Source organism: Culex quinquefasciatus, chromosome 2 (genome assembly GCF_015732765.1).
Source record: "Culex quinquefasciatus strain JHB chromosome 2, VPISU_Cqui_1.0_pri_paternal, whole genome shotgun sequence".
NCBI classification, from domain to species: Eukaryota; Metazoa; Arthropoda; class Insecta; order Diptera; family Culicidae; genus Culex; species Culex quinquefasciatus.
Window position 1 is genome coordinate 116,736,034 of NC_051862.1, and position 23,719 is coordinate 116,759,752.

The 23,719-nt window shown below is 36.8% G+C and overlaps 1 protein-coding gene across 5 annotated transcripts in view; it reads left to right on the forward strand.

Annotated features, from left to right (window-relative positions):
- LOC6048635 (dopamine N-acetyltransferase) overlaps positions 1-22,583 on the forward strand; it is a 51,918-nt gene extending 29,335 nt beyond the window's left edge. Inside the window, exons 1-5 of one of the 5 annotated variants that reach the window (XM_038253136.1) lie at positions 8,284-8,553; positions 14,185-14,510; positions 20,720-20,932; positions 21,511-21,663; positions 21,728-22,582. In XM_038253136.1, the coding sequence (XP_038109064.1) occupies positions 14,415-14,510; positions 20,720-20,932; positions 21,511-21,663; positions 21,728-22,138 (873 nt within the window). In that variant the 5' untranslated portion in view covers positions 8,284-8,553; positions 14,185-14,414 and the 3' untranslated portion in view covers positions 22,139-22,582. Of the gene's footprint in view, positions 1-8,283; positions 8,554-14,184; positions 14,511-20,719; positions 20,933-21,510; positions 21,664-21,727 lie in introns of those variants that run through there. The other 4 variants (XM_038253138.1, XM_038253137.1, XM_001865492.2 and 1 more) reach the window with 4 other exon arrangements.
- The last annotated feature ends 1,136 nt before the right edge of the window (positions 22,584-23,719 follow it).

The following is a 23,719-nucleotide window of genomic DNA, read 5'->3' on the forward strand; positions in this document are numbered from 1 at the left end:
TTTTTGTAAATATTGCTCGGTTTGTTCTAGAGTTCGTATCGAGGTGCTCCGATTTGGATGAAACTTTCAGCGTTTGTTTGTCTATACATGAGATGAACTCATGCCAAATATGAGCCCTCTACGACAAAGGGAAGTGGGGTAAAACGGGCATTGAAGTTTGATGTCCAAAAAACATTAAAAATCTTAAAATTGCTCTCATTTCCGTAAAACTTCATCAATTCCAACTCTCTTAGATGCATTCAAAAGGTCTTCAAAATGAGCCATAGACATCCAGGATTGGTTTAAACTTTTCTCATAGCTTTTGTTTTTTTAAAAAACCTCAATATCTTTTTGCAACAGCCAGCAACACCCATACTCTTTTAGATCAAAAGTTAGGGAATTTCATGGACTATAAGCCTACGGTAATAACTTTTTGGCCAATCGCAGTTTTTCTCATAGTTTTTCGATTTTTCTATAACAAACATTTTACAACGTTAGTTATTGTCCTGTAGGCATCCATAGCGGCACTTTTTAGTCTCACTTTTGTCATATTCCAAATCCTCGAAAAATTCAAACTTCAATGCCCGTTTTACCCCACTTCCCTTTGTCGTAGAGGGCTCATATTTGGCATGAGTTCATCTCATGTATAGACAAACAAACGCTGAAAGTTTCATCCAAATCGGAGCACCTCGATACGAACTCTAGAACAAACCGAGCAATATTTACAAAAACTGCCTCTTAAACACGCAAATAACATTCCAAAAGGGTGTAGCTCCAAAACATCACTGTTTTCACGAAATTTGATTTCAGATTCGGATTCAGCGGCCAAAATTACTATAAAAAAGCATACCCTGACCTTTGAGACATATGCTTGCTGCATCGTGTAATTAGTAGGCCTTGCTTCTGAATTCTGAGAAATTTTGAATATTGGCACTTTTTTCCTCACTAAAACTCAAATATCTCGGCTCTGGAGTGTCGAAATTGGAATTTCTCAGAGGGAAAAATGTTCGCCATGAAATTTCCTATAAGCTGCATGTATTGGTTTCACTGAGAAAAATAGGCTACCCTAAATTAAATGAACATTTCTGAAAAAAGTTTCGAAAAAATGCGATTTTTTCGACACAAATCCGCCTGGGAGAGTCCAAAAACTTAAATTTTGGTCCAATATTGATAGTGCATCTTAATCTATGGACAAAAACCTATCGTTTGAAGATAATACACACCTGATCGAAACAGTTTTTGTATTGATTCCAAGCGATTTTAGAAAATTTGTTCAAAAAAGTGACTTTTTTCAGTAAATCGACTAGGGGGTGCGAGAAAGTATTTTATTATTTTTTCTTGTCTAAGAAAACATTGTTCCTAACATCATAATCTATCATTTAAGAAGTGAGCACCTGAAATTCCTCGACATGACCTCAAAATGGGACAGGCTAGTGGGCAATTTGCTGAACGTAGCAGGTTTCACATTTGTGTAATCATGTGCCCGAAATTTACTCTACTTTCAGCAGCCCTGACCGATTTATTCTGATACAGAATTTGGGCAACCTGCTGAAAAGTCATTCTTAGTTGTTTTAAATTTACTATGATGTTTTTTTCTTGTGGACATTATAACTAGTGTGTTCGGTCCTAACAGACGAAAAACATAAAAAATACTGTATTCTTCAAAAAAAACATTGCGAAAAAGCAGAAAGGAATGGTTGAATCAATTATTTATCTTCGAAAAACTTCTAAATCTAAGACATGTATTTTGTCAACTGTACGCTGTCGTGCTATCTTGTCGCACGTCGCACGAAAACGAGAGCACGCAATGCAAACAATAACAAACACGTTTTGTTTGGTTGACTATTCTGTGCATTGTCCTGAAGTTTGGTTGAATTTGGTTGCTGGAGTCCCGATTTATAATTACAAATGTCTACGCACAGAAAAAAAATGATGGTAATATTCATCAGGAAATGGTGACAGATTTTGTGTAAAAAAAAAAAAATGATTAATTTTACCCCAGAAAATGATGAATTTTCATCAGTTTTTGATGAATATTCATCAGGTTCACATTTTTTATGTAATATTACTCAAAAAAGAGGTAATATTCAACCTACCAAATTTTCAACATTCCAAAATTCAACTTTTTTTTCTGTGTAGTCGAGCTCGTACTTGTGTCAAATACGTTCTGGCCTGAAATCCCTTTGGCCAGTTGTCGCACTTACACCAATTTTCAGGGTGTGTCCAGATTGCACAACAAGATTGAAACTTCTTTCATATGAAAAGTGACACAAATGCACGGAGTTTTTTTGGTTTTCATTGAACATCTCAGGGCGAAGCATTGTGAGCTGCACAAAATGGGCAAAATCTTGTTAGTACAGTCATACGACATATTCGGAACGGTTCACAGAACGGCCAATGTTCAAAAAATCATAGAAAAACAAAGATTGAACATAATGATTTGTATTTTACCTTCATGTGAAAGCTTTTCTTAGGATCTTCCGATTGATGTAGTGTTATATCAAGTTTTCAAAGAATAACATTGACTCTTGAATTCGGAACACTTTTTTCTTATGGATGTAAACAAACTTTGGTTCTTTTCAGGAGTACATATTTCTTACAAAGTAATGACTTCACACACTGAAACCAATAAAAATTAAGCTTAGTGATGTTTTTTTTATGAAAATATCAGTAAAATTCATTTCCACAATTGTGGGAGGCACAATAACATCCCACAATTATGGAACAGGCAATTTGGAGGCAATGTTTTGCTGCTCTGGATAAAATAATCTTGAAAAGCAGTTTTTGTTCTAAATGTACTACTTTTACTAGTGAAATAGCAATAGAGAATGTCCAAATGAAGGTCCTAAAAATAGTAGGGTCAACAGAAAAGCTGCATGCTATTGACAAATTATCAAAAAAGCGTTTCGAATTTATGGGTGTTCCGAATATGTGGGATGACTGTATAAGAGAGCACAGAGCCATCGTTATGTTAAATGTTTTACAGTCCGGGTTTGATTATCCGAATTCCCCCGAAATTAATCTATTGCTAAAATGGTAGCCAACTTCCACACTCGAAGTCTACCCTTACTTTTTTTTAAAAGCCGTTTATTGTACAGTTTCAAACAGCTGTCTGTTGACAGCTTACAGTTTCTGTATGACAACACCCAGGTTCATGGAAGTGATTAGTACTTCGTGTCGATATAATAATGCACAATCGATGATCGAATCAATCGCCCACCTGTCCGTATGGGTGTGGTAAAACGCCCCATGTGTGACACCCAGGCTAGAGAGGCGGTGAATGCTTTATTGTTTATCAATTAGTTAAATTATATAGTTGCCATGCATCCGTTCGATAAGCTATATCTAACAGGTTTGAAGTTATCAGAGTCCCTGAACAATTTTAATCAATGCAAAATAAACAAAGAAATAGTTTAAAGTTGTTTGTTGAAAATAATGTATATTTGCAGTTTTAAATTGTATCGTACTAGACTGGCATCTTTTTTCACTTCCAGAAAAGCGAAAGGTTTATCCTGTGGCCGAAAAGACTTATTTTGTTGCTATGTCAATACACGTGAGCCGTTACAGATTCGGCTTAAGACAAGTTAACTGATAAAGTGCTCAATTTAATCGTGTTGCTATTTGTTGTAAGTCATCGGACAATAAAAAAATGGTCTTGAGTTTAAGTTCGGCATCCATAGCTTGGGCACTAAAATGGTCGTAAAACGCAACTTCTTTCGAGCAGGACTCCCGAATGGGCGTGCGAACAGGTTTAAGGTCTAGGTGTTGTTTCAAGTTTGATTATTTTGGGTCGAAATTACAGCCAGTAATGCAACGAATTCTCAGGGTGAATGTCAATATGCGAGGAAGGAAAAAATAAATTGAATATACGAATTAGGTAATTTTAAGCCAGTGGACATTATTTTAGATAATTTGCTATTGCTGAAAATAATTTTTGAACAAAACATAAAAATGTTTATAAAGTGTATGTAGCTGGAATATGAAACAAATGAGATATTATTATGGGATATAACAAACTCTACATAACTTGGATACCATGCTGCGTTTACCCTGAAAGGTAAAGTCGGCAAAAATCCTGTGCAACTGGTTGTGGTTGCATTTTTATGCAGCAAAGGCATCAAACGTAACGTTTCCAGATATCTTCTGTTAAAAAGACAATAGGAGATATGGGGTTATTTAATGAACGATATGAATGAAAACAATTTTGAATTACAACATACAAAACTAATTATAATTAAGCATTCATGCTTTATAAAATTCAACCTTAGACAGATTTTTTTTCTCAGGAACAGATTCTTCTCCTTCTCCTACACACCTAGCATGTGCGGATTTCTGTGTAAGACGATCTGATTGTAATTGCTGGGAAGGTGACTGAACCGATTATCTTGACTGGGATTTATACCGTGCGGATTGGACAAGTATTTTTTTTGTAAATTTAAAACTTTCACTGCTGCCACTGTAAAATAATTCATTTATCAACATCGAGATCGGTAAGGACACGCGTTTCAAGTTTTCGGTAAAAAATTGCCGAAAGGCACCTACGTTGAAGGGTGATCACTTATGATTTGCACATGGAGGACCGTTGAGGCTTGATGCAGGTCAGAAAACCTAGAATATGATATCTTAACCGAGTGTGAAAGGAGTTCTGAGTGAAGGACAAGTAATGATAACCAAAAATACCACACTCGTTTTTTTTCAAGTTCAAAGTGGATCAAGAAATATGATATTTTTCACAAAGTGAGCACAAAAAAAGCAAACGTGCAAAATTTGCATGTGCTCCAAGCTTTTCATGAACCGCACTTTCAACTGAATGCTATTTGGTAAGCTGAGATTTGTAGAAATCCATTCAAGGTTCAACCTCGAAACATTTCTCACGATGACAAATCAATTCTGTGTGGATGCCAATTTTTTATCATATTTTGGCGATTTTATATCATATTTCGCTACTACCTTGTTCGTTAGCAAACAATGTCAGCATGACACTTGTAGGAAACCACTTCAATCAGAGTCTTACCTATTCTGTCAGCTGGTTCTAGAGAGACACTGACCCGCTCCTGGTTGGCTTGAGTGCATGTTGAGAATCAAGAATGGCGAGGATTTTACCGTCAAATAGTGTGAAAGTGTAGCTGATAAATATCTTTTGTATTTTATTTTATTATATTAACAGTTCAAAAGGATTGACGGTGTGTTTTGTAGAACAAAGTTACGATAAAGACTTCGGTTTGTCTGATATTTGGCACCATGAAATAAAGGGCTCTTTCCCATATTTTGCAAGGTGACCTCAAATATTTTGTCGGGGGTCTAGAGCAACTTTTTTCTGATGACTTTTCTCTTTGGATTGTATAAGATATTTTGTCACAAAAGTCGCTGAAAATCGATGGATTTTTGTACACCAATGCATGTCTGACCTTAAATAAAAAGTTTTTGGTTTTCGGGTAGTAATATGCTCAATTTCTTAGAATGAAAAGAGACTTTCTCCAACATTTCTGAATTAAATTCCCTTTCTAACGATGAACACTGCGTATTGAGTTTTTGATGATCCTAATGAAATAATTTTTATGCATTTACTCAAATTTTGATATTATTTTCATGTTGTCACAATCAATTTTCATCAGCAGCCTCTTAAAGCATAAATTTAGTGGAAAATGAGTTTTTCTTAGTGTCATCTAATTAGCCCTTATTTTTAAACTTGCGATATTTTGAATACAATTTTTTCAATGACGAAAAATGACACTTTTGAGAAGTTTTCTGCTCTTTTCTATACAAAATCGAGATATTAGAATCAAGAGTAAGCTTTTTGAAGTTATTATAACTCTTATTTAGGACATTTTAAAACCAGAACACACAAAAATATGGTGATTCGGTTAAAATCCAAAAATAAAAAAGTGACTTAAGGTAGAGCAAAAACCAAACCAATTACACTTTTCTGTCTTTCCCAAAAAAGATTTCATCAAAATAATGATCAGAAAATCAAAAACATTGCGGGACATAGGGTGTGCAATTTTATCAGAAAATCTTCCAAATTTTTAAATTAAACCTTCCTAACTTTTTTCCCTTATGTCCAATCAGTTTGCGTGCTTGAGGAAAAATGTTCCCTGCATAATTTCCCATAAGAAATGATATGATCTAAACCATGAATAATGTCCAAGTCCACTATAATAACACTACTAAAAAGAAATAGGCGAAATTTTGCCACATAGGAAAAAAAGTTCTAATACTTCAAACGAGGATAACTTTGATTTTTCCCGACCAAAGATTTTCGTTTACCCCGAAAATGAACGGGCCATACTTTTATATTTATATGATAGTTTTCTTGCTATTTCTCATAAAATACTACCCCCCTCCCCATAAAGACCCCGTGTTACATCAAAGTCTCTTTAACATCAAATTTCCAAACCATCACCATCACCAATTCAGGCTGCAAATTATTGAAAAACACGTCTTTTTCGAATGTTCAAACCTGGAAGGGGTCGTACCGCCCCTCCGTCACGAGATATCGGAAAATGGAGCTCGGATTCGTGATCAGGGGGAAAAAACAAAGGACATTTTACTGTACACATCGTTCAGTTTTTACTTCAGTTCAGTACTTAATCGTTCAGTTTTTTAAAACATCTTTTGAGGATAATGATTTTTATTGATGAATTATGAATGAACCAACTGTGCAGAAAGATTTTTTTTCAATAATTCGTGTAGTAACGAATCTATTTATGACATGTTTATAAAATTTAAAGCACTAAGACTTTCTGTTACAAAATGGTGTGGATCAAGTGGAAAATATCATTTTGTATCCAAAACTATAGTGTTAATAAGTTGAAGTGCATAATTGACAAAGGGAGCGCGTGGTCGTAAAAATATTCGGAGTGAAAAGTGATTTCTTTTGTGATTTTCAAAGCCCTTCCTATATCATCGTTGATCGGAAGGCACGGCGTCGGGTGGATTGTGTTCAAATTTTTCGAATAAGGTTTTATTTTTTGCGATGAAAAAGCCATTTCTATATAATGATCGAAAGACGCGCTGATATTTTGGAACGTCGAGATAATAGTGGAGCAAAATAACTGTGTGTGATTTTGTGTGTTAACCAGAAAGACCTTCCCATCGTTGCTCGGAAGGCTCGCTGACGGGTCTGTTATGAAAGTCCTCCCCATAGCGTCGTAGCTCGGGAGGCATCGAAAAGCCAATACCTTATCCTACTAAACCAAAAAAATATTAATCACGTGATGCTTGAAGGAGATGCTGTGGATTCAACGGTTTCAAGCGGTATCAACAAGTATATAGCGAAAAACTATGTTGATGAGTCTGCAACTTCAACTATCGGACTAACATTCCTCCCTTTCGTTGAACTGCAGGCTTCTTGAGAGGGCGCCGGTTATGACTAATAAAGTAGAGATCTTCAGAGGTTAAACAGTGAACGGATGGTTGGCTCCCACTGATTTTTGATTCATTGTTTAACTTCAGCTGATCTGTCAATAACGGAGTAGCAGCTCATTGGCAGTCAACCATGCTCATGCTCATGCTCATGCTCAAAACTATAGTGTTAATAAGTTGAGCACCTGTTGACGGTTTCATGCCTTGTAAAAACCCAAAACCAAAGAGTGATTAAACTTGCACAGTTACAAATAATATTTTTTTTCAAGACGAAATTTTTTATCGCATTTATTTTAATCTAAAAAAAATATTAAATTCCTGATTGTTTGAGTTTATGCCTTTTTTTAAACAGTATCATTTCCGACAGCCGTTTGGTGTTATCAACCAGTCATGTTAGCAAAACCTGGTTCTATGGGGATGGCTGTTGTCTCTCACCGCCACCACACTGTTCCCAGCACAGCTGTACGTGCATTAGGGTGTTCAGTAGAAATGGCACTAGCTCCACAGCCAGTTGAATTTGTGTCAATTTTAAGGTTGGTAAAAAATAGTCATTTAAAAATTACTTTGTTTGTCTTTTTTTTTCATAAATATTTTGGTTCAAATCGAATAACTTTCCAATTTTAGGAAAAGTGGTTAACATGAAATTTCCCATCAAAGACATGGGAAATATTCTTGATAAATCTATGTGGCTCATTTGGTCACAGATGCTTGAATTTGCATGGGGAACTGTTTCCGGTTGAGGAGCAGCACTTGGAAACCTTTTTATTTTTAATTTCGGCACACCCTAACGTACACACATGTGTCCGATTTATTCTGCTCCACTGGACTACTCACGTATTGGAACCAGACCCAGAAGTGCTGGTGCACTGAGCACGGGAGAACAACTCCATCGGCTCCAATGGCACTGCCTGCAGTCTAGTTCACCTGCGGTCGAGGAGCGGCAGCGACAGTTCATTCTCGATGTATAAATAAAAGGGAACTTCCGAACGAAAGCTCATTGCTAGTCTTCCATCGTCGCGAATTTCCACAGGTCACACGCGTGTGTGCAGTGCTGTTGAGTAGTTCGTGATCGAGCCCCCCTCCCGGTTGTACTGGATCGTTCTCTGGTGTACAAGATTGTGCAGAATTTTCCACCTCTCCAAATTCGGTGATAGCTCCTGTTCAGGAAAACGAGGATCACCACCTAAACCGAGGAAAACTGTGTAATGTGTATGTGAAATTTTACTTTCATCGTCAGTTTCTGTTTGTGGACATTAAAAACGACTAATGCAATAAAATTGCGTCGTTTTGTTTGAATTAATAACACACGTGGCAGTGCAATGTGCATCGACAGCTGATCGATTATCGTAACGACGAAGCTGCGTTAAAATCGTTACTTTTGTATGCAAATTGCTGGGTGTTTTGTGAGAAAAGCGAGCAATTAGACGATTAGATGATGTATCACGTACAAGCGCAGCAAACGTGGTTAAGCTCGGAAGTCCTATTGTATGAGGCAGTTTTGTTTGTTGTGCATTTTTGATGGATTTCTGAAATTCCAACAAACTTGTGTCATTATAGTTGTCGCGCTAAGTTAAAAAATTGTTCGGTGTACAAGAGGAAGTCGAATTTCGATTTTATGATTATTTTGAATCTGGCATAGTATACCACACTATTTAACGGAACCTTCAGGAAGTCAAACTTGGTCATACGGGATCCTCAAATTGAATCTTTATCACAAAGATAATTATATTTGGTCAATGCACAGCGGGAATTTTTTTTTTGAAAAAGGTGAATTTTTGGAGCTATCGTGTCTTTAGAAGAGTTGTCGCAAATGAGATGAAGCTACTTTTGGATTGGTTGAAAATCAGGGTGGTTCACGGTTAGAGTGTTTTAAAAAATCTAACTTTTAAGAAATAGTTTTGGTCATATTTTACCTGGCGCTTTCCTGTAGACGAAAAATTCCCAAAAATATTCCTGAACAGTTAGATTTTCAAAATCACCCTGATCGTGAACCACCCAGATTTTCAACCAAACCGAAAGTTGCCCCTTCTCATTAGCAACAACTCTTCTTAAGACTCCATAGCTTCAAAATTTCACCATTTTTCGGAAAATATTTTTTGCTATCTGGACCACTGTGCAATGCAATGACGAGTTATTGTAATGTTCTATTTCATTCATTTTCATGCAATTTAAAATATAAAATATAATATACAAGAATTGAAACTACAAGCCATGCTATAAATATTTGAGGGTAATAGGGTATATAGGGTAATTCTCCGCCAACTCACACAGCAGTTGCCCCGACCCCTCTTCGATTTGCGCGAAACTTTGTCCTAAGGGGTAACTTTTGTCCCTGATCACGAGTCCGAGGTCCATTTTGTGATATCTCGTGACGGAGGGGCGGTACGACCCCTTCCATTTTTGAACATGCGAAAAAAAAGATGTTTTTCAATCATTTGCAGCCTGAAACGGTGATGAGATAGAAATTTGGTGTCAAAGGGACTTTTGTGTAAAATTAGACGCCCGATTTGATGGCGTACTCAGAATTCCGAAAAAACGTATTTTTCATCGAAAAAAAAACACTTGAAAAAGTTTTAAAAATTCTCCCATTTTCCGTTACTCGACTGTAAAAAATTTTAGAACATGTCATTTTATGGGAAATTTAATGTACTTTTCGAATCTACATTGACCCAGAAGGGTCATTTTTTCATTTAGAACATTTTTTTTCATTTTAAAATTTCGTGTTTTTTCTAACTTTGCAGGGTTATTTTTTATAGTGTAACAATGTTCTACAAAGTTGTAGAGCAGACAATTACAAATTTTTTGATATATTGACATAAGGGGTTTGCTTATAAACATCACGAGTTATCGCGATTTTACGAAAAAAAGTTTTGAAAAAGTTACTTTTTGTGATTCTCTTTGTTTCGTCGTCCGTGTCTGTCGCGGGTGACCAGGAACGGTCATGATCGATGACGACCAACTTTTTCAAACCTTTTTTTTCGTAAAATCGCGATAACTCGTGATGTTTATAAGCAAACCCCTTATGTCTTTATATCAAAATTTTTGTAATTGTCTGCTCTACAACTTTGTAGAACACTGTTACACTCTAAAAAATAACCCTGCAAAGTTAGAAAAAACATGAAATTTTGAAATGAAAAATTTTGTTCTAAATGAAAAAATGACCCTTCTGGGTCAATGCAGATTCGAAAAGTACATTAAATTTCCCATAAAATGACATGTTCCAAAATTTTTTACAGTCGAGTTACGGAAAATGGGAGAATTTTTTAAACTTTTTTAGTGTTTTTTTCGATGAAAAATACGTTTTTTCGGAATTCTGAGTACGCCATCAAATCGGGCGTCTAATTTTACATAATAGTCCCTTTGACTTCAAATTTCTATCTCATCACCGTTTCAGGCTGCAAATGATTGAAAAACACCTCTTTTTTCGGATGTTCAAAAATGGAAGGGGTCGTACCGCCCCTCCGTCACGAGATATCAAAAAACGGACCTCGGATTCGTGATCAGGGATAAAAGTTACCCCTTAGGACAAAGTTTCACGCAAATCGAAAAGGGGTCGGGGCAACTTTTCCCGATTTCGTGTGAGTTGGTAGAGAATTACCCAATAGTGTTTTAAAATGCATTTTAAACGTGCTCAGTAGTTGTGCAATCGTTAGTTTTCAAAATATAAGTATTGGCAAAATACTTTTTTCGCCGAAAAAAAACTTTATGCATACTGTACAATGGAACTTTACAAAGTATCAAAATATTTTTAATCGATCCCAGACATGCAAAATATGATTTTAAACACAGGTTATGCATTTTTAATTGGTTTTATTTGATAACACTTCTATTTCCATTTTTGAAGTTTAAAAAAATTGTTGCCAACTGGGTTTTCGGACCGATTTTGAAAAGGGTGGAGAGGGGAGGGGGCGACGTAAACTTTGAAAAATATTTGCAACGGCCTTATTTATCTGGTATGGTTTGCTCGCTTTTAAAATATGTACTGGAGTTGGCAACACGCTGAACATTTTTCTAAACATGTTTTCAAAGGCTATAATACATAATATCATGAACATAAAATTCCGGGTGACTTTGACAGTTACACTTTTGGAGCAAATTTCGCATTAAATAAATTTTATTAATAATAAATGATCCAATCCTCATTTGTGCCATTTTCTAAGAGCATCTATCAAACTTTAATAATCAATTTCAAACAAACACCAACCAACTCTAAGCGAAACTACACAAATGTTTAACTTTTGTCAATTTGAGTTTTCAATGTGATTTTCTATATGAATGATTTCATTTTAATTATTATTCAATGATTCACCCAAAATTCAGAATCGAGATAATCGTTCTCTCAAAATTTATTGAGGGCTCAGTGCCAAAATCAATAGAATAATGGTACCAACTCACACCATCATAACAAATGAGTTCATTCGTTAGTTGAATCAATAAATCTCCAACAAGTGTCATACATCGACTTCTGACTTCTCCTTGGTCACCAAGCTGTGGTGGCCGAGGCAGCTAAGTCATTGGATTGGTTTGTCAAAGGTCTCTGGTTCGATTCCCGTTGTCGACACTTTTGGTTTTTTGTTTGACGGATGAACTTTTTTTGCAAATGAACCACGAGAGAATAGTTCTATCGCCCATCTCGAGCTGTGTTCTCTGCTCTTTTTGGTTTTTGATTATTTTTGAGTGCTTTTTGAAAGTCCAGTTGCTTTTCCAAATATATGTGAAGACATTAGGGTGTTTTCAATGTTCTTGAAACGCGGAAAACAATAAGGCTTCGTCCATATAGTACGTCTCGCTACACCCAAAGTTAAAGAACGAGAGGATAGTCCTCACGAAAAGAAACGTGAGGAAAGAGCTACTTTGCGAGAGTATAGTCCTCTCGCGTGTTCATTCGTTCATTGGAACAGTTCATCCTATTAAGTGGCTTATATGAACACATGGCCGCCACTTAGTCACCGACCCGCCGTGGTCCATACGGCAAAGGCACGGTTCAATATGCCGAAGGTCTTGGGTTCGAGTCTCGGTACCGATTCTTTTTTTTTTATAGATGAACTTTTTTTGAAGATGATCTCAAGAGTAAAGTACTCTCGGTAATTTCGGGATTTATCCTCTCAGTCCGCACACAGTACCATTTTACTACCGAATCGTGCTCTTTATCCTCTCGAATGCCGATGCCCAGTTCTGGGTGTAAAATCTGCCAAAATTTACCCCCTTTTTCACGTTTTTCCTACAGGGACCATCCATAAACCTCGTGGACACCTTAGGGAAGGGGGGGGGGGAGGTGCGATTGTCCACGCTTCATACTAAAAAGATTATATTTGTATGGAAATTGTCCACGAGGGGAGGGAGGGGGGAGGTTTCCAAAAAAGTGTCCACGTAGTTTGTGGATGGTCCCATACTTATAACATGCAATGTCACGCATGCTCTGACCCTAGAGCATGACATATGTACTAGGATGTAACAAAAATTACTTTTTGGCGGGCATGCAGGGCCGGCAAAAAAGATATGCGTCGCACCTCGTGACGCCCGAGACGCCATTTCTTTTTGCCAGGGCCGATTTTTCGAAAAAATGGCAAACTTTGAAGGTCTGCACCGGGCTCCAGGGTGCTCTAAACTTCAATGTTATATATACCAAAAGATGCGCAAGGATCTGGCCTACACGCCAGTGATGGTTTGCCTCAAAAATAGACATTTTTGAAGAAAGGTATTTTTACGGGTTAAATCCCATTTAAAATTGAAGGGCGGAGCGCCAGCTCCTGTTACGTCCAATCAAGAACATATTTGGGATTTGGGCTCAGTATACCCACCGGAACAAACCCCTGAATGCCCGCCAAAAAGTCAATTTTGTTACACTTTAATATGTGCTTTATGGATGACGCCTAACGATTTTTTTAAAAGGAGTCAATGAATCGGTCATCTATTAAAATTCTTGGTCAGTGTGCTATGCGATGACTTTGTTACAATGGATACAATTTTTTATTTGTACTAGAAGTTTGGTACCCCAAGTACATTTTTTTAATTTTGTTACTTGGAAACTATCAAGTTCTCAGATAATTTAACATGTAAATAATATAAATATGTACTTGAGCTCCAATTTTTTCTTGTGTTTTTTTACAATTTATTAAATCATTGTGCCCTGAAAAATAATGTGTTGATCATCAAGGGTCATGGTGAACATAATTCAAAACATTTTACATTTTTTCCCAGATCCAAACAATCGTTTATCGTATACCACCGAACCGAAAACCTGAAAGCAACACTTGAGTACCACTGTCTAGCAGCGTGGCGACGGTGGCGACAGGAAGCAGATTATGTTGATGCAAATTAAATCCATAGCGAGATCTTATGTAATTTGTGTTTTTGCTTTCGGCTCAATTTTCGCGCCAAGCGACCGTTGCCGAGCCCCAACATAATGGAGACGCGAACGCTTTTTGATAAAGATATTCGCGAGTTGTGTCCTCCTTAACGCTCTCCTCCTCTTCTTTTTGCATGGGGTAGGGTTTCGTCGGTAGTTGACCGCAAAAGATGACCACATGAATGCATTTCTTTTTGCAGTGTGGTGTTTACCGATTCCCCACCTCTAGGCCGATACACCATTTACTTATGAGGAACGCGATAAGATGAAGTGATTTTGGGGTGGTCACGATAAAAATTGGGATGTAATAATTCCGAAAACAATGTTTGGTTACTGATTTGTTAAACAAATAATTTGGAGTTATTGTACAACACATTCGATATGAAATGTTATGTTAGTAAATTATGTTGTATTTATTTAATCGTTTCAATACACTTCCTTTAGTGATATCTATGATGATTAAACACATATTTTCTCCCTCTCTTTTCCAGGTAAAACGAGACGATCAGAAAACCATAAGTTCGTAAATTGATTGCATGCATTTGTCCATCTGTGTTCACGAAACGAAGTTCACCATCAGTGTTTAATTTTTTGTACTGTTCGGTAGTCCCGTCATTTCTAGAGTTCACCCAATCATTTTTGTGTTTGTATTCGCGATCAATCACATTTACGTATAATCAGTCGTGTTTGAATCGATTCGTGATATCCGAAACCAGACGCAATGGAGATTGAAATCCAGAACCACATTGCTCACTTGGGCAAATTCAGTGTCAAGAAAAGTGAAAATGACTGCCTTCTGGATGAGGCGTGCACGATGGCAAGTACAATATTGAATGTTGGCTGTGAAGCGCCAAAGTTGCTGGTGATGGTGGTGGAGGAGGACGGAAGGATATCAATCTGTGGTTTTCGGTTTGATGATCTGGTGACATCGCGATGGAATTGTGGTGGAGGTGTTAAATTTCTAAAATAGTTTTATTAAAAAATGTATCTTTGAAATGAAAAAAAGGTGTACCGTAAACTGGCAGTTCTCTTGTGAGAAATGTTGGATATTAAAATTTAAAATGTCTAGACAACTTTGACATGAAAAGTGTGCTAGCCAATTTCGCACAAAAAGCATGTGAATTATATTTATGACTTTTCCATGATCATCAATTTTATTTTTACAATTAATTTGAAAAATCACTTTGAAATCTCCTTTTCTTTTCATAGGTATTAAAAAAATCATAGGCTAAATTGGTTGTCAGATGCACGATAATAAACATTCGCTCGTACGGCCGTAATTTTTACAATTTTGATTATTTCCAGTATGAGGAATTGTTGCTAGCAATGCAATTAGCTGATTCTACTACCACATAACCGCCAAAACGACGTAAACGCCACGGAGCATAAGATTTAATGAAGTTTTTTTTTCAAAACCTTTGTTTTCTTATAATATTTGGAAAGTACAAAATAATGCATAGGATTCGTTTTATGGCATTTTTTTTCAAAATGCAATTTTTCCTAGATCAGTAGTGTCCCTACCAATGACTTGCACCTATTACAAAGTATGATTTAACTTTTGGTTATTTTTGTTGAGAGCTTTAAAAAAATCTTGTTCAGGTGGGGCAATTGTACCATATAGATTTTTAGTATGGAAAAAAATACGAATTGCTGCAACAACATATTTTATTGGGAAAGAAATACTTAAAAGTACTTAAAAACTGATAAATAATTGTTAACAAAAAATTTCCAAACAAAATATAGTGATATCATTGTAATCTGATGTATCTAAGTGATAACAGTTCAATTGTTAGCAAATTAGCATGTTGTTTCATGCATTGTTCCTCTTGTCCCAACGGGTTGTTCGTCTTGCCCCACTAGTTGAGTAGAACGCACGGAAAATCAAAAAAAATATAATCAGTTTTTTACAGTCAAAAACTGGATTTTTTAAAAACCTGTTCTATCAAAGTCTTAGTCAAGACCTGGAATAAGATGATTATAAAAAAATCCGACAAATTTTTCACGTTTTTAATGAGTTATAACGAGCATTTCCTTAGCTTGTTACACTTGCCCCACTTTCCCCTACTTCTTTACCCATTGAAATTTTGTCGCAATCAATAGTTTCTGTTTACCGACAAGGGTTGAAAGTCGGTTCAGTTCAACTGGATAAGTACACATTTAAAAAAATCTGTGTAAAATCGCATGCAAAAGTATGCACATCAACTTTGCGAGCAAAAGCATGTAATAGTGTATGAGAAAACGTGTGCACAAAAAGCATGTACGGAAGAAAAAATAAGAAATTTTGCACGCCCCAAAAATAACATCAATCTTGTGAGAGTCATATCCAAATTATCAAGTCTGCGCCCCAACCATCTTAGCTATCTCGCATCTTTGATATTAGCTGGATCAACATCAATGTAGCTGTAAGTTCTCCATACATCGTATACATTGTACATTGTACATCGTATTTCTTATGTACATGCTTTTTGTGTACACGTTTTTTTCATACAATATTACATGCTTTTGAATGCGGTTCTACCATTGAATTTTTTGCTGTGTATGACTCATAAACTACTTGCAAGTGATTTAGGATTTTTAATTCCAAAATGGGCAATCAACATTTCAAAATTGGCTAAAATGAGGTCGCAAAACTTAAATGAAATGTTAAATAAAAAACTAACTTAATCCACCTATGTGGTTGATGCCTTCCTCACTTTTTACCAACAATGGGTAATATGAGTGGTTTGGACACATATTTCAGCTATTTTTTTAAGGTCCAGAAAAATAAGTACACAGATATAACTTAAGTTGTCATAACTCGAGACAGGGTTGTCAGATTTTCAATTATGTGGACTCGTTGGAAAGGTCTCTTGATTACCTAACCAACGATGGGTCAGATGATGGTTCCGGACATCGTTTACATACATTTAAGTGAGATCCGGCTTCAAAAAAGTACATAAATATCACTTAAGTGGTCATAACTCGAGACAGGGTTGCCAGAACTTCAATGTTGTGGACTCGTTGGAAAGGTCTCTCAATTATCTAACCAACGATGAGTCGGATGATGGTTCGGGACATCGTTTACATGCATTTAAGTGAGATCCGGCTTCAAAAAAGTACATAAATATCACTTAAGTGGTCATAACTCGAGACAGGGTTGCCAGATTTACAATTATGTGGACTCGTTGGAAAGGTCTCTTGATTACATAACCAACGATGGGTCGGATGATGGTTTCGGACATCGTTTACATACATTTAAGTGAGATCCGGCTTCAAAAAAGTACATAAATATCACTTAAGTGGTTATAACTCGAGACAGGGTTGCCAGATTTTCAATTATGTGGACTCGTTGGAAAGGTTTCTTGATTACCTAACCAACGATGGGTCGGATGACGGTTCCGGACATCGTTTACATACATGTAAGTGAGATCCGGCTTCAAAAAATTACATAAATATCACTTAAGTGGTCATAACTCGAGACAGGGTTGCCAGATCTTCGATGTTGTGGACTCGTTGGAAAGGTCTCTTGATTATCTAATCAACGTTGGGTTGGATGATGGATCCGGACATCGTTTACATGCATTTAAGTTAGACCCGGCTTCAAAAAATTACATAAATATCACTTAAGTGGTCATAACTCGAGACAGGGTTGCCAGATCTTCGATGTTGTGGACTCGTTGGAAAGGTCTCTTGATTATCTAAATAACGATGGGTCGGATGATGGATCCGGACATCGTTTACATGCATTTAAGTTAGACCCGACTTCAAAAAAGTACATAAATCTCACTTAAGTGGTCATAACTCGAGACAGGGTTGCCAGATCTTCGATTTTGTGGACTCGTTGGAAAGGTCTCTTGATAACCTAATCAACGATGGGTCGGATGATGGATCTGGACATCGTTTACATACATTTAAGTGAGACCCGGATTCAAAAAAGTACATTAAGTGGTCATAACTCGAGACAGGGTTGCCAGATCTTCGATGTTGTGGACTCGTTGGAAAGGTCTCTTGATTATCTAATCAACGATGGGTTGGATGATGGATCCGGACATCGTTTACATGCATTTAAGTTAGACCCGGCTTCAAAAAATTACATAAATATCACTTAAGTGGTCATAACTTGAGACAGGGTTGCCAGATCTTCGATTTTGTGGACTCGTTGGAAAGGTCTCTTGATTATCTAAATAACGATGGGTCGGATGATGGATCCGGACATCGTTTACATGCATTTAAGTTAGACCCGACTTCAAAAAAGTTCATAAACATCACTTAAGTGGTCATAACTCGAGACAGGGTTGCCAGATCTTCGATTTTGTGGACTCGTTGGAAAGGTCTCTTGATAACCTAACCAACGATGGGTCGGATGATGGATCTGGACATCGTTTACATACATTTAAGTGAGACCCGGCTTCAAAAAAGTTCATAAATATCACTTAAGTGGTCATAATTCGAGACAGGGTTGCCAGATCTTCGATGTTGTGGACTCGTTGGAAAGGTCTCTTGATTACCTAACCAACGATGGGTCGGATGATGGATCCGGACATCGTTTACATGCATTTAAGTTAGACCCGGCTTCAAAAAAGTACATAAATATCACTTAAGTGGTCATAACTCGAGACAGGGTTGCCAGATCTTCGATGTTGTGGACTTGTTGGAAAGGTCTCTTGATTACCTAATCAACGATGGGTCGGATGATGGATCTGGACATCGTTTACATACATTTAAGTGAGATCCGGCTTTAAAAAAGTACATAAATATCACTTAAGTGGTCATAACTCGAGACAGGGTTGCCAGATCTTCAATGTTGTGAACTCCTTGGAAAGGTCTCTCGATTACCTAACCAACGATGGGTCGGATGATGGATCCGGACATCGTTTACATGCATAGAATTGAGATCCGGATATATGTGAAAACACATTTTTATACATAACTTTTGAACTACTTATCGAAACTTCAAACAATTCAATAGCGATGTATAGGACCCTAAACCAAGTCGAATGCAACTAGTTCGATCAAAATCGGTTCAGCCAGTGCTGAGAAAACTTGGCAAGATTTTTGAACACATACATACATACACACACACACACATACACACACACAGACATTTGTTCAGTTTTCGATTCTGAGTCGATATGTATATATGAAGGTGGGTCTTCGAGCTTTTAATAAAAAGTTCATTTTTAGAGCAGGATTATAGCCTTACCTCAGTGAGGAAGGCAAAACAGCGTGCTGAAAAAAACGCGAGGCAAGTGTGTTTAACACATAAGACTACGATTTCGGGGGAAAAAACACCTTTTCCTCCAAATTTCTAGAATGAAGTACTGGATATTTTCGGTTTTTTGAAAGATCACACGATTTTAGCCCAAACTTATATGACTTTTGGAAAATAATTCATTCGGAATCGATCGAACCAAAAGCATCATGCGTTTCAGTAAATTTATTGGGAACATACTTCTATGGAGAAGCATGGTGCTTTAAGTTAGATCAAAGTACCGAAATCTGCCAAATTATATCATCAAGGTCAGTGTAACACAGTTTCACGGTAGCCTTTAGTAGCTTCTATTTTTTAGATTCTTAATTTAATGGAGAAAAGTTTATATGAATTTTTCCAATTCAATGGTGATGGATTCTATCTTTAATTAAACAGTTATATTTCTTTGCGCTGGTGCAGTTGCAGCTTTAAATATATAATGGATGAAATTCAATGTTTGGTTTTTTGTAAATAAGACAAACCTATGTTTAATTTGCAATTCTTTTCCCGACGAGAATGAAAAGATAATGATACAGTATGTTTGATACTATTCCATAAAATTTATGGAGAAGCGAAATGTTTCTCTCAGGGTTCCAATCGATCTTTCAAATCGGGGTTTCAATCAATCATGAAGATCATGCAAGGATGGAATCAATTTAAACTAATTTGGGCCAAAATATGTGTTTATAGCAATCATAAACATTGTAAAACTGATATTCATATTAATCTGATAGTTTTTGTTATGTTTGTGCTTGTTCGGTACAAGGAACGTGCCAGCCCAACAGAAAAACTATAAGTTTTTCAACATTAAATTTGAACGATTTGAACGAACGGGTGTTTGAATTTTCCCCAGAACCCTTCATTTCCCTTAATAGGTCCCTAATAAAATTAAATTATCAATAAATTAAGAAAATAGACTAGCTTTGTTTGTAATACGCTAAATAAATAAAACTTAATTTTTAAATGATCTTTAAAAATTGAATGAAATTAATGAAAAAAAAACTAACTGTAAATATTTAATCGTCATGCTTCAAATTCCCAGACTTATAATCTATTTTTATAAATAATTTGGATACAAGTTCGCATAATTATTGTCAAAACTGTGTTATTTGATGAATTTTCACATGAACTTTCATTTAATTTTTTCCAGGCTGTAGTAAATACAAAAAAAATGCCACAAAATTGTTATACAAAATATCGATTGTTTTGATGTCACCAGTTTGTTTGAGACCTAAAGATTGCCAAACACTAAATATTCAGTTTAAATTTGTGTGATTTATATGCTAAAACCAGTGTCCGGATTACGAATCAGCTTTGTTAATGTCCGGGATTCCAAGCACAAGAAGTATTTTTTTCAATTCAATTAATTTTATTTATTTATGAAATCCTGGTTATATTTTTAAAGTAAGGGTTTTTTTGCTAGCTATAGCAAAAACGATATCAAAGAGTATTGACGATATGGTAATCAGTGATATACTTTTGATGATGTATGTCCACTTGAATTTCAAACCATGACGTTATTGCTATTATTATTAGTTAGAAGATAATCATACATCACTAAACCCCATTCTGTTAGACTTGATTGAAACATATATTGTATTAAAACTAGAATTGCTCCAAACTAATCTATACTTAAAGAATATGTGCTACTAACTAGTTCCCTTGAGTTTGCATGGCTTCGATTATATTTTTTAACACGTTTCTTTCCCACTAAACTAGAAAAACGTTCACAAAAGAACCAAGCAAATCAAAACCGAGGAGTGTGAGAAATATAATTCGATTTTCCCTTCCAACAGCTTTCGGAGCTGCTGCCCCCTCTCGGTCGTATGGCTTCCAAGATGTCGACCGGCATTTCGGGAACAACGGAAAAGTCTTCCCTAGCCAAGCTGGACTCGGCCGAACTTGTCAGCAGCCCGACGGACGAGATTGACACCAACATCTCGATTGAGTTAATTACGGAGGACGACGCCGAGGAGGTCCTGAAAATGCTCAAAAAGTTTTTCTTCAAGGTGAGATAAAAGACGCTGGGCCAGGATTTTCCTGTCCCTACCTCCCCATGGCATTAACTTGCACGACTTCTTCCTTCCATTCGAACGGCAATCATCGGTGCTCGTTAGCGGCGGTCTTGTTGAAACCACTAACCGGCACCGGCGTGCTTGTGTGGATACAGGTGTAGGGAAGAATACAGTCAGGACTGGCACAGCTCCGGTTAATTTAATTGAAATGTTTTTGGCTCCATATTGCACGAGTTCTAACTGTAGTCATAAAACCGAGATTCAGTAACATTGTACATAGGTACAAGGAAGGAAAACCAGCAGGATTTTCCCAGGAGATATTGGAGGTGCGATGCCTCCTGAATAATTCATGAGCATGTATCAAATTATGCATGCTGAAGAGATTAAGTCTGGAATAAATTTATCGCCTCGGTGGAAAATCTCAGTGGAAAACTTAAGCATGCAATCTCGCAACTGAGATTTCAAAGAAAGATGAAATTCACTTTACTTGAAATTATATCCCTATTTAAAGATTTTTAAGTTGAATGAATTTAGCTCATGCTTCCTGAAGATTAATTTGTTATTTTTTTTAGGACGAGCCTTTGAACACCTTCGTTGATCTGGGTGAATGTAAGGAACTTGAGAAATACTCCACCAAAAGTCTTCACGAGCATTGCTCGTTCAAAGCAGTAAACTCTCGAGGAGAAATCGTGGGAGTTAATATCAACGGCTTGATCAACCGTCCGGTAAGTTCATCAAATCATCCGTGCGTTCAAGTGGCGTTTATTTATAGACATTATCTTATTGCAGAAGGAAACTGACGAACCTCCGGCGAAGCTGGCAGATGTTTGTGCTCATCCCAAGTTCAAGAAGATCATGGCACTGATGGACCATGTGGATGAAAACTTCAACATTTTCGATCTGTACCAGGACGTTGATCGTTTGTTGGATATTAAAATCATGTCCGTTGATAGTAACTACCGAGGATTGGGAATCGCTGGAAAGCTTACTGATCGTACCATGCAGTACGTGAAGGATAACAACATTAAATTGGTGCACGTGTTGTGTAGCAGTCACTTCTCGGCACGGGTCATGGAGAAAATGGACTTTCAGGAGGTGTACAATCTACCCTATCAGGACTATCTGGTCAACGGCGAACAAGTGTTCGATCCTGCCAAGCCACATGTGGCGGTTCGGATTCTGACTAAGAGAATCAACTGAAGTACAAAATTGAACTGAACAAATCAATTGTGACAAAAGCATTAATCAATTAACGTAGTCTTTTGGTTTAGTTGGGTAGTGCACAACTATATTAGGCTTTTGATGGAAGAAGTTGCAAGACGTAAAAAAATGCATTTAAATGTTAGCTACGCACTTTTTACAATATTAGCAGTATACAATGTCAATTGAGGACATATTAAAGGTAGCTGTTTAAAATAATATCGCTAAACTGATATTGTCATTCTGCAGTGTTATGCAAGATGTGATATTATGGAAACGAAAGCATAGCTGATCCTATTAATTTAAATTAGAGAAACTGACAAAACCGTACTATTATTTATATTTGGGAATATATGTGTAACTTATTGATATTGAAAAATACATTTTGCATAACTGTAAGCACAAGCAATGAATGTCGAAATAAATGTGAAAATATTTATTCCTTAAAACATGTTTGATCCATTGTATTTTTTTTTAAATTTTAGCAGCATGATCACTACCGCTTCATTCCGATTTTCCTTCACACAAAATTGTTGACTACCTAATTCAGTCCGTGCCATTAAGTCAACTCCACGGGAATCTTTCGACTAAGCAAATTATTGTGAGGCCTCTCAGGCTGGCACGGATCTCACTCAATTTATGAACAATTCGAGCCAAACATTTCATTAGAACACAATACCAAAAACCGCGATTCAAAAAAAAAATTGGCAAAAAGGGGGCCACTAGCTTTAATTCCTATTTAATCGGATCAGTCAATGTCGAGATAATCGAGTGACATTTTTTTTATCAACATCCCACCACACACAGACATTTGCTCAGAATTTGATTCTGAGTCGATAGGTATTAGGATGTAACAAAAATGGCTTTTTGGCTGGCATTCAGGGGTTTGTTCCGGTGAGCATACTGAGCCCAAATCCCAAATATGAGCTTGATTGGACGTAACAGGAGCTGGCGCTCCGCCCTTCAATTTTAAATGGGATTTAACCCGTAAAAATACTTTTTTTTAAATGTTTATTTTTGAGGCACTTTGGCCACCAATGCGTTTACCAAAAACATCACTGGCGTGTAGGCCAGATCCTTGCGTATATTTTGGTGTATATAACATTGAAGTTTGGAGCACCCTGGAGCTCGGTACAGACCTTCAAAATTTGGCATTTTTTTTCGTCCCCTGCAAAAAAGATATGCGTCGCACCTTGCGACGCGCAAGACGCCATTTGATTTTGCCGGGGTGCTCCAAACTTCAATGTTATATATACCAAAAGATGCGCAAGGATCTGGCCTACACGCCAGTGGTGTTTTTGGTAAACGCATTGGTTGGCCAAAGTGCCTCAAAAATAGACATTTTTGAAAAAAAGTATTTTTACGGGCTAAATCCAATTTAAAATTGAAGGGCGGAGCGCCAGCTCCTGCTACGTCCTATCAAGCTCATATTCGAGATTTGGGCTCAGTATGTCCACCGGAACAAACCCCTGAATGCCCGCCAAAAAGTCAATTTTGTTACACTCTATTAGGTATACATGAAGGTGGGTCTAGGAGGTCTAATTGAGATGTTCATTATTCGAGTGATTTTATAGCCTTTCC